The sequence below is a fragment of the Aulostomus chinensis genome, chromosome 23 (assembly GCF_037954235.1).
Source record: "Aulostomus chinensis isolate RoL2024-O1b breed Wild chromosome 23, RoL_Achi_v1.0, whole genome shotgun sequence".
Taxonomy (NCBI): Eukaryota; Metazoa; Chordata; class Actinopteri; order Syngnathiformes; family Aulostomidae; genus Aulostomus; species Aulostomus chinensis.
In genome coordinates, this window is record NC_141342.1 from 11,601,523 (window position 1) to 11,613,098 (window position 11,576).

Here is an 11,576-nt window from a genome sequence, read left to right on the forward strand (position 1 = left end):
TCACCAGTCTAATCTTTTGGCCCGTAGATTTAACAGGTGAAGGTGAAGAATGAAAGATCCGGAGCAGCTGAAGGTATGAGAGAGCTCGAATGCCTCTCTTGACACTGATGGATTATCTTTCCTCTGCTGTAAACTCATATTTATAAATCATGACTTATCACCTCAAAGTAAGGCAGCGCTGCCAGTTCTGCTTTGTTTATCCTCTCTCAAATAGATTTATCATTAAAACCGGACCGACTGGTGATCATTCTGTTACTTTTCTATGATAAATGGCAGGACTGCCAGGGTGTTTTTGATCTATCTGGGGAAGTTAGCATTCGGGCTAGCATTTATTACATGCAAAAAAAATAAAAGTGAAAAAAAATTGATATGATTCCATGTCATACATATGATTATAACATAGTTTTAATAACTGATGGACTTCAGCAAATATACACTGAATTCAATGTCTTTTATTGCTAATATGAACAAATGTAAAACAGACGACATCTTCTGTTTATCCTACTGTGTGTGTGGGAGTCAAACATTCAATTTATTTCGTTTAAAAGGAGTCACACAAATTAATGATGAAAAGCGCAAAATATCGCACCATAACCTCTGTTACATAAAACGACAAATATATACCAAACCAATAAACTAGACTTTTTAAAAATATTCGAAAAACTAAACTACGGAAACAGACACTTATACAAATAGCAGCTTATGGATTAATATGCGTCTCTATATACAGAGTTTTTGCACAAAATATATGTAGTTTAAATCACAAATATGTATTAAAAAAATGGAAAATGATTTACTCGGCTTGTGTAACTAACTTGCAGGAAGATTTTTGTCCTACCCAGAAACCAGGCATCATTTTCCCCTTGAAGGAATTTTTAATCTGCTGCAGCAGGCGGACCTCCCTTCTGTGCTCGTCCCCCTCTCCCTCCTTTACTTCTTCAACTGCATAAAAATTGATGACACCCGCCGGATGGTCCAGATACACTCCGATGGTGGTGGACTGAGGAATATCCCATATGTCAGTGTTAGTACCCTTGAACCACACCTGGTAGTGGGATCCACCCCATCCTACACCCCAGGACTCTTCATTCTCTCCCAGCCCACAGGGTCCATCAGTTCCCCTCCTCGCTGTCCCTTCATGGGTAACACCGACAACCACCCAGCCGGAATACTGGATTTCCCAGTATGCTCTGAAGCCCAGAATGCCTTCTTTGCAAAGAACCTTCATATGAAAAAAGATTCAATTAGTTACAGCAAAATGTGTCAACTTGCAATCGAAGTTAAAGAACCTACCTGAGGGACGTGCTCGTATCTCTCCGGTCTGTCCAGGACGGGACATGTGACATCATCGGTCATGCGTGACACCTTGCGTCCACCTTCTGTGATCCACAGCATCTTATTGGCTGTCTTATCATCAAAGGAAAGGTTGATCCAGTCTGTGGGAGGTTGTAAAGGGGCAAACGCACAAATTAGAGAAGAGACGTAACTATGGAAGAATCATGAAAACCAGATAATTACATTTTAGAAGATCAGCTCTGCGTGTTGGCTCAGGGATGTCGGGCTCGTAGGCTGGGATGTTTTCCGATCAATGTGGATATTCACATGAAAACGGGCAAGAAATAGTTCAAATTGTATATAATACACATTCAAGTATTAAACTCACCTTCAGCGGAACCCACATCTTTGGACTGGTTTCCTGTAAATACAAAACAAGCCCAGTTGTTACACAAAATAACCTGCAACAAAAGAAAACGAGAGAGAAGAAGACTTCTTCTCCTCTTGTTTTCTGGTTTGTGCTTGCATGGCACTGAGCGCTCCCGCCTGATGATCTGCTAGCTTGAAGTGGATCACTCATGATCCGCTGAGGACCACAAAGGCTGTTCACTCACCAGGTCCTCCGGGTGCTGGTGGGATTCCTGTACTGGGAGCAGTAATTGGCATCTCCTCGCTTCTCTTCTCTGTTGAGGTTTCCTGAATGTTAGCGTCTGTCAGCAGCCTACTGCTGTGTGATGATGTAAACTGTTACTTTTTATACCCCCCACCAAAGGGGGGGATTAAAGGTTTTTGGTGGAGGGGGACCTCCTGGGGCTTCCTAAGGAAGATTTTGGAAAGGTATGTTAAGATAATGAGCTGGCTAATCTGCGTGCTCGCCAAACCAGGATGTTCCTGTCAGCGCCAACACCTGACCTGACGACACATATTTAAGTCCATTAAAAATGAGTTTTTTAGAATGAGCCCGTCGTCTCTTTGTAAGCTTGCATCTTTGACACAGCTCCAGGAATGGGAACATCCTGAGCTGAACAGAGGCTTTAGGTGAGGGCGGATGGATGGAACAGAGCTCGGCTCCGAACTGATGGAAACAGTTCATGTGAGTAGAGGTGATCAATGAAGTATTTAAAGGTGATTATGTATTCATTCAGGAGTCATTTATCACGCCCCTGCACCCTAAAAAGCCAAATCTGCATTTGTGATGTTTATGGGTTTCATCAATTCCCATTTTTACTTTACACGATCTTGTTGCAATCCTTCGAGGGAATTTCTTAAAATTGAGCTCAAATCTCCACTTGGATTCAGGGACGAACTGAAAAGATTTGGATGGTCTGATGTCGAAGGCAAAGGTCAGAATAACCCCACATGAATCACGTATGTTTGGAATACCTTAAGGGAATCTCTCCATTTTGGCTCAAACGTGGCTCCGCTGGGAGTTGGGGATGAACTGAAAAGAATTTGGTGGTCAAAGGTCAAGGTCATTGTGACAGGCACACACCGATTAGGATGCAGTATTTCCAGTTGATAGTAATCAAATTCTATTGTTAGATTTTGAAACCTTAATGCCCGTATAATGTTGTCAGGTTGTCTGTGCATACGGCCTATTCTCATTAACGCGGTATCTCTACTCTTGAGGGATTTTTTTTCTCCAAACTTGGTTTAAATATCCACTGGGACACGAGGATTAACTGAGATTTTGGCGGTCAAAGGTCGCAGTCACCTCACATGAAAGCGATATCTCAGGAGCATTTCAAAGAAAGCTCAATTACGGCACAAACATCCATCGGCGACTCCTGAAGAAAAAACGTGTGATCAAAGGTCATGATCGCTGTGACACGTGTGAGATGAGGCCAAACGATGTTCCCTCCCCCGGACCGTACCAGTTACACGCCACCATCACATGTTTTGTTGTGGCTTTTGGGCCCTTGCTCGTTGTGTGTGTTTCTGTGTGTTGGCCACATGGAGGATGAGACAGCTTTGACTACAAGTTGGGCAGGGGTCCAACGCAGTAAACACCTCAGCCAGCACCGGAGACCCTACAGAAGTAACGTACACGACCAAGCAGCGACGTGTTTCTATGACACCGGCCATGTGCAGGGGGCATGTGTGATGGCCAATGTGACCACGTGGCTCAAGAAGGGAGCTGCACATCATTGAGGTATTTAGGTTGAAATGTACAACACAGTATATGGATTATGCTCACATGTCTTTGATGTATTTTTTGTGTATTAGTATCAGATTTTTAAAAAAAAAACGGCTTATTATTATCGATTATATTATAATATTTACATTCTGTTTGGAGCATTTCTTTCCTTTTTGCTACATTTAGAAGAAACGGAAATTCAACCGTGTGATGCTTTAAAGGAAACCTTTCAAATTCAAGTGTACAGATTTCGGCGATACAGTGTTGTGTTTTATAAAAACAGGACACAAGAGTAGCAGTTGTAGTACACACTATTATCATACCAACAAATTCATGATATTAAGTCATGATGTTTCATATAATTTTCTTCAAGGAAGTAAATACACAACACATTTTTTACCCGTAGGGCGTGAAATACATAGATACCTCTTGATTGGCATTAGAAAAACAAAAACAAAACATTCTCTTGTAATTGTCATCAAAATGTATTTTAAAAGTTAACTTTAAACATTTTTCACACATATAGAAATCCTGCTTTGTTGCGTTTTTCCTCTTATTGTTGCTGAATGTAACTTTTTAAGGCTTCTTTCTGTGCTGTTGCTGTGATAAATTTAGCTTAATGTTACTTAACATTAAATGCAATATTCAATTACAATTTTTTTTTATTACTTTGATACTATTTTTTTGACCTCTGTGTGCCTCTCTACTGCCCTGTATATACGGTGCTATGTTGTTGACTGGAAACCCAAATTCCCTCAGGTACCTCCTCAAGGGGTTGAAACAAAAATGGGATGAGATGAGATTAGATTACAATGAGTTGAGATGAGATTGTCCTTTATTAGTCTCAAAATTGGGAAATTGACAGTGGTACAGCAGCAGAAATGGATTATTCTCCAGCAATGATTAGTTCAACACACAATATAAAAGGGAAAATGGGTGAAAAAGATACAAAAACAAAGCAATATATAAGTACATTATGTTCATCCACGGGCCGGCTGTTTGAACGACACGTGTGTGAATGCCGGTCGGAGTTTCTTCCTTGGATCTCATTTACAGATCCAGGACTGTGTGTGAAAATGTGGCTGTGAGGAGATGTTGGCTGTATTTGACAAAACAGCGTTTGATGGCAAACTCCTTTAACACCTTTAATCATAGAGAAAGAGTCCACGTTGAAGTTTTGATATTTAGTGGTGGTTCGTATTTTATTTGAACTTTTTGCACTTTTTCACCTGTTGCACCTCACACTTCTTTACTTACTTGTAAAAGTGTGTATGTGTGTGTGTGCGTGTGTGTGTGTGCATGCACCATCAATCTTGTCCCTGGTAGTGCACTGCAGGCAGATTAGTCCTAGTAATGTTGTAAGCAGGGGGTGGGGTTTATTATACAATATCCCCTTGGACATACTTAGCTCCGCCCCCTCAGATCCTAAGGGATGTCCCACAGACATCACAGCATTCATTTAGCCTTTTTAAGGAAAAACATACATACACGGCTCTGATGACACCCTTCTTATTGGTACGTTTGATCTCACGTTGACGTCCACGCCATCAGCTGGGATTCCTTCACCTTTGTCCTGCATTAAAGGTATAAAAGAACGGATTTAAGCTGTCACATGGTGGAGCCAACAGCGACTCATCATCCTCACAGAGACTCGGTGACATCAGGCGGAAACAGGCTCATCGACTTAATAGCAAGTCCCACTTGAAGCCAGCATCAAGATGCCTACCACCACCAGAATACTTTCAGACACCAGGAAGTCAGACAAAGGTGAAATTTAGTTTCTATATTTTGCTTAGATCTTTGGAATTCATTGAAAATCCTAACAAGCCGTCGATATTCAGCTGATTTTTAGAATTTTCCGGTGAATTTTGAAGTATTTAGGAATGTCACAGACAAATGTCTCGCAAATCTTTAAATGCACTTTTAAAGACATCAGCATGCATCTGCAGACCAAAAGAAGTTAAATATCCTCAGAGGAAGACATGGAATGAATCGGATTATGTCAGTTACGTAATTCAAAACTGCATTACTTAATTGAATGCAAATAGTTTTATCACTCAAGGGTGTGAAACTTTACTTCTGCTTAAGAATACCTTAAAATCAAAATGTCAAGAGAGAAAGCATGGACCTACACCATAACTTAAATAATCTTCCTTCAAACAACTAATTTGATATTGATGTGTAATAAAATTGATTTTCAGGGACATTGAAATCCATCTGTCATCGCTTACTCAAAGTTTAAAGTATCAGTTTAATCGCCGCTAATTCGGTTGATAATCCCTGTCGCCGTGTGACTAACAAGCCCGCTTCAGCTTTTCCACAGTAGCGTTTCTGTGTAATGTTTCCTTTGGTGTCCGGTTGTAATGAGGCCGGACAAAGCGATTACTTCCATCACCTTGGTCTATATCCAGATAGGTGGCTTAAAATTCCAGCGTGGTCTCTTTCAGCATCTGGTCAACAATGGAGAGATCTATGGCGGCTCATTTAGAAGCGACACGCATTCTTCACGGTTTAAAAATAACTGCAATGTTTCAAAAAAATGTGGTTAATGATGACGAGCGGATTTCTTTCTCTCCGCGCGTAACCAACTTGCAGCTAAATAAATCCGTTTCTGGTAAACGTGTTATATTTGACGTGGCGCCACTTGCTGATATAAATAAAAACACATTACAGAACATGTGTTAGAAGATCTTGACATCTTAATGATGATGAGGATAAAGTGTCTCCTTTTTGATCACCACCATTAAACAAAAAACCCAACATGGTTCGTGCTCAGATTCCAGTCAACGGCGAGATCTATAGCGGCTCATTTCGACCTGGTACACATCCTGCATGGCGTGAAAATAACTGTTCAGTATGAAAGGAAGAAATGTGCTAAACATGCATTATTATGTTCTGGAAGTCAGTTTATTCAAATGAACGCATTTTGGATGAATCCAATCCATTTGAAGTGACGCCACTTGTTGATATAAATAAAACTCATTACACAACATGTGTCAGTTGATCTTGACATCTTAACGATGACGAGGATAAACTGTCTCCTTCTCCATCAAAAAACAAACGTGCGCACTCGATACATGGGGTTAGTTAAAATGGCATTAGGGATTAGCTTGGTGTATGTACTACTATATGAATCAAGCTCGTCTAATTCTATTTTCCCCCTGAACTTCGATGTATTTTGCAATGCAGCATCTTTTGACATGACATCAAACGTTAAATACAACCTGTTCGTTTATGACGGCGGATCATTACATCCCTGGAATAATCGAATCAAACATCCATATTAAAGAAAGCTGCGGTATGGAAAGCGTCGTAAATTCCGGCTGCAGCTGCTCGGATCATGAAGCTGTTGATGCGACGAGGAGACAGAAACGAATACAAGTGCAGTGGCTTCACCTCACATCACCTGTTGAGTGAAGGATGTTTGATGATACTTTAGCTTGCTCTGTTAAAAAAAAAAAAATCTTTCTCTTTATTTTTGCTTTGTAGCTGAAGAAGTCAAAGCTGAAAAAACAGGTAAGGTACACACCTTGCAGCAGTAAAATAGTGTGAGAATGCAGATGAGAATAGATGACTCCTGACCTTTGACCCCCCCACCCCAGCAGAGAAGACCCCATCCTATGAGCCAAATATTCCTGAACCCAAATGTAGAGCTGACCTCATCAAATGTGAGAACTCTATTCTTTTTTAAAAACCTTGTCCACAATTTCCCCAAAAATTCTACATTTTTGTAAAGTAAAGTTTTGTTTGTTTATCAGACTGGATCGACCTTTCCCTGGATGACAAGACGGCTAATAAGATGCTGTGGATATCAGAAGGGGGTGCTAAAGTGTCCCGCATGACTGATAAGCTCACTTGCCCCGTCCTGGATGGACCAGAGAGATATGAATATTCTCCACAGGTAAATATGTCCAATGATCATTTATAAAGTTTATTGTCTTCTATTCACCACTTTCAAACAGATGTGCTCAGAGTCCTTAGCTGGGTTTTATGCTGGATTAACTCTTCATTCACATACACTTTCCAAAAGGTTCTTTGCAAGGAGGGGATCTTGGGCTTCCGAGCCTACTGGGAGGTGGAGTTTTCCGGCTGGGTCGTGGTCGGGGTAGCATATGAACGAGCAGGAAGGAGGAAAAGCCACGGATCCTGCGGACTGGGAGAAAACGAGGAGTCCTGGGGTCTAGGATGGAATGGTTCTGGTTATCATGCCTGGCACAAGGGACAGAGTTTAGAGATCCTGGAGGTTCCTAAGTCCTCTATCATTGGCATATATCTTGACCAACCCGCTGGTATCCTCAATTTTTACGCTGTGAGGGAGGTGAAGGAGGGAGAGGAGGGAACTGGAGGAAAGGAGGTGAAACTTTTGCAGCAGGTGAAGACTTCCTTCAATGACAAAGTAGTACCAGGGTTCTGGATGGGGACAGAGTCTCACTGTTTGATCCAACAGAGGGAAGAATAGAGGAGCACGACAGCTCAAAGTCACTGGAACAATTTAATTCTGTTATAATTTTCATTTATGCTCCATGTCACCATGAGATTCTCAAAGACAGAATCAGCTCCGTGTTGCTTACATCTTACATGCATTACATCATAATTACAATAAAGACTGTTTTTTACTCTTTCCATGTGCGTCTCTGTGTAAGTCAGGCGCCTGCTTTCCCTGATAACAGTCCGACTCTTCAAGGCTAACACTGATATTTGTATGTGTATTCTGTATTTTTATTCCTTCATTGTTATTGAACATGAGCATTTTGACAGGAACGTATATAGAATGTTAAATGCAAAAGAGTATAAAAACATCATCCAATGTTGAATGTATTGTTTCCATTCTGCGATTAGTTTTCCAAACATTAACATATAGGATATAAACTAACAAACTTCTAAATTGCTTCTGCAGGTGATCATACTTAAAGACTTGCATCAGCTAATTTGTGGTAGACTGAACACGCTCACTGGTGAGGTCACGCTTAAATTTTCTTATTGGGAAATATGCATCCATCTTCCTAAGAGCCAGACAAGAACATGGATACCCTTCACTGACAGGAACTGCCTGAGCGCTAGCTAGCTTAGTACAGTGAATGGTACTGGATGGGCATGTTAGCACACCTCCATTAAAAGGAATTAAACTTGCATTTCTCCACTCCTTCTTGTCTTTGCCTGCAATTACGGTAATTTGAGAATCAGACGCGTGGTCGGAGCTACTTTTCTGACAGAACGGCTGTGCACAGATTTAATGCAGGGTCTCAAAAACCCCATTTCAATAAAACAAAGCAATTGTTGATGACTAGAAGAAGAGCGACTTGTGATCATGACCAGAAGAGAGGATGATGATGATTGCCTCTGAACCAAGCTCTGCTCCTGGGCCTTATTTGATGGTGGTGGCGTGCACCTTTCATATGGACTCTTTTTTTTTATTCTATGTACTGTAGTAGCTACAATGTTAAAATGGGCAAAATGAGCAAGAGAATAAACCTCAATACTTGTTGACCATCGACTGGATCTTCTTTTGACAGTAAGTCCACGTTGCCTGCAGATTCTAGGAAAAGAACGTCAAAAAATGACTTTTTAATAAAAGCAACCACTCCCGTGAAAAAAAAAAGTACTGTAGAGAGGTGTCAACATTAAGAAGAAGGAGATCATTTGATTGACGTGTCCTTGTTTGTGGAGTTTGGTTTGTATTGCATTTGCTGACACATTTCCTGAGTCTTAATACCGGCGTCCATTGACTTGCTTCCTGGGTCTCCTAAGGTTTCCGGGGTGTCAGATATCTTCACTTGCATCCATACATCAACCCATTCCTCTGACCTCAACGCCTTCTGAAAACTCTTCTCAAGCTCCCCCTCTGCGTCATCTTTCCTGAGGTATAAAAGCCAAGTTGAACGCTAAGACCAGACACCTTTAATTTTGACGAATTGAATCGTTTTTTTCCGCCGCTCAACAAGGATAAGGACCGCACAGTCTCACGATGCCAACCAGAGCCAATTCTACGAGACTTATCGCAGAGAGCAACAAACCAGGTACAATCTTTTGGAATCTTTTGTAACATTTTGAATACAAACTACTTTGTCAGCGGAACATAGAATTAATAAAGCCAGTAAACATAATTTTACCGTACGCTGAGTTAAGATCTGAATTTCCAAGATGTTTGAGAACTCGTATTTCAGTTCGGAGCGCGAGTGGAGGGTCACACTGGTTCAACAGGGTCAGTAGCCCACAGAGAGAATGATGATGGTAGCCCAGCCTAAAACATGCAAGCAACACTTCCACTCTGTCTTAACTAAGTTTAGGTTTTTGTTTTTTTTTAGATAATAATAATTGAGTGGTTGAATGCCTTGCTGAACAATTACTACATTAAATATTATATTATATCTCAGGACTGACAAAGGTGTGTTATATTTTTGTGCCTTTTTAGGAAAGAAAATTAAACCCCACAAGAATGAGAGGATAAACGCAGGTGATCAGCTCAACGCGTGAGTTAGTTGTCCTACCAGTAGTACAATGAACTCTTCTCTTCAAGCCGTTTTCCTCTCCTTACAGAAAAGGTTTCTGTTTATGTGCCGAACATCCAAGAACCATCAAGAAGAGCTGACCTCCTGAAGTGTACGAGCAGATTTTTTAAACTGTCAAACTACTATCATTTAAAAAAAACTATATTTCCCAAAATTATGACATGATTCTTTTTTTTTTTATTCATTCCCACAGATTGGAAGAATTTATCCTTGGATGAAAAGACCGCCAACAAGATGTTATGGATATCTGACAACAGGTCCCAGGCTTGTCGTAGAACTGAAGAGATCTGCCCCGTCTTGGATAGACCGGAGAGATACGAGTGCTCACCACAGGTATGGAGGCAAACAAGTGAATATGCATTGGTCTGATGTACATTTTATGACATTTCCTTTCTTCCCTGTATAGGTGTTGAGCAAAGAAGGTATTTGGAACATGAGGGCTTACTGGGAGGTGGAGTACTCCGGCTGGGTGGTAATTGGAGCCACCTATGAAGAAGCAGGACGGAGGGCAAATTCTGGTCCCAGCGGCCTCGGAGAGAATGAGGAGTCCTGGGGTCTTTGTTGGGCAGGATCCCGTTATCAGATCTGGTTTAACGGCTTAAACAAAGACATCCACAATGTGTTCAGCTCCACTATTGGCGTTTACATCGACCAGCCTGCAGGCATCATAAGTTTTTATGTCGTAACTGGTGAAGGTTCAGAGAAGGAGGTGAAGCTGCTGCACAGGGTGAAGACGGTTCTGGAGAAAAAGATCTTTCCAGGTTTCTGGATGGGAATCCAGTCCTCCTGCAAGATAGTGAAGAGAGCAGAATGAATCACTGAAATGTGTCCTGATTTTAATGTCACATATTCTTGTAATTCCTATTGAGTAGTCAATGTGTAGTTGAGAAAACCAACACTGTTGATGTGTTCTTTATGCTTTTAAGAGATATTTTTCTAATTGTCTGTATTTCTTTGTTATAATAGTATAGTAATAGTATAATAGTAATACTGTTAATGTTAGTGATGTATGGATTCATGTAATGTTAACAGATATTTACGACTGTTGAGTGTCCTTTGACTGCATGAAATCTGGAATTAATGTATCACACACCAATGACTTTCCTTTTCTTGCCTGTAATTGATGATTAGTATTTTGAGTTTAATATGAAATTACTTTGACAGAAATTGAAGGTTCAAAATCCACTTAAATGCCTTTTACAATGATAACAAATTAAAAGGAAGTTGTCGTTTCACTTCATCCTATTTTGTCTGTGATTATTATTCCCTAGTGGGACCAAGCATTCGGTATGTTGCTAAGATACGGTTGCAAAACAAGGTGCTCTCAACATCAATCCACTCTGGATTTAGTGGGAACTGAGAGGGAATCAGGGGCCTCACTTTGATATGCGAGAGGCTCCATTTTGAAGATCGTTTGAACGATGGGGCCTCAACTTGTCGCCTTCACACCTAAAGCAGACGAGCTTTGCAGTAACTAAAAGTGGGCTAAGCATCTAGACGCACGTGCGCGCACGCACACACACACACACGCGCACACACACACACACACACACACACACACACACACACACACACACAAACACACAAACAAACAAACTCCAGGAGGCCAGATACATCATTCAACCTCATTTAACAGCCACTAAGGAGAGCAATCA

At 41.0% G+C, this 11,576-nt stretch overlaps 3 protein-coding genes across 3 annotated transcripts; 2 read left to right on the top strand and 1 right to left on the bottom strand.

Annotated features, from left to right (window-relative positions):
- Nucleotides 1-793: 793 nt before the first annotated feature.
- On the bottom strand, nt 794-4,991 carry LOC147239547 (tripartite motif-containing protein 16-like). Its single transcript, XM_086196362.1, has 6 exons — nt 4,944-4,991; nt 2,188-2,350; nt 1,664-1,696; nt 1,519-1,581; nt 1,294-1,436; nt 794-1,222 (listed from the first exon to the last, which is right to left on the bottom strand). The coding sequence occupies exons 1-6, from the start codon at nt 4,989-4,991 to the stop codon at nt 794-796; spliced, it is 879 nt and encodes a 292-aa protein (XP_086052488.1).
- A 139-nt stretch (nt 4,992-5,130) lies between these two features.
- On the top strand, nt 5,131-7,871 carry LOC147239548 (stonustoxin subunit beta-like). Its single transcript, XM_086195562.1, has 4 exons — nt 5,131-5,179; nt 7,018-7,080; nt 7,171-7,313; nt 7,443-7,871. Exons 1-4 carry the CDS (start codon nt 5,131-5,133, stop codon nt 7,869-7,871), a joined length of 684 nt encoding a protein of 227 aa, XP_086051688.1.
- A 1,506-nt stretch (nt 7,872-9,377) lies between these two features.
- On the top strand, nt 9,378-10,735 carry LOC147239549 (stonustoxin subunit beta-like). The gene is made up of 5 exons (XM_086196363.1): nt 9,378-9,429; nt 9,825-9,882; nt 9,930-10,012; nt 10,115-10,254; nt 10,328-10,735. Exons 1-5 carry the CDS (start codon nt 9,378-9,380, stop codon nt 10,733-10,735), a joined length of 741 nt encoding a protein of 246 aa, XP_086052489.1.
- Nucleotides 10,736-11,576: the final 841 nt, after the last annotated feature.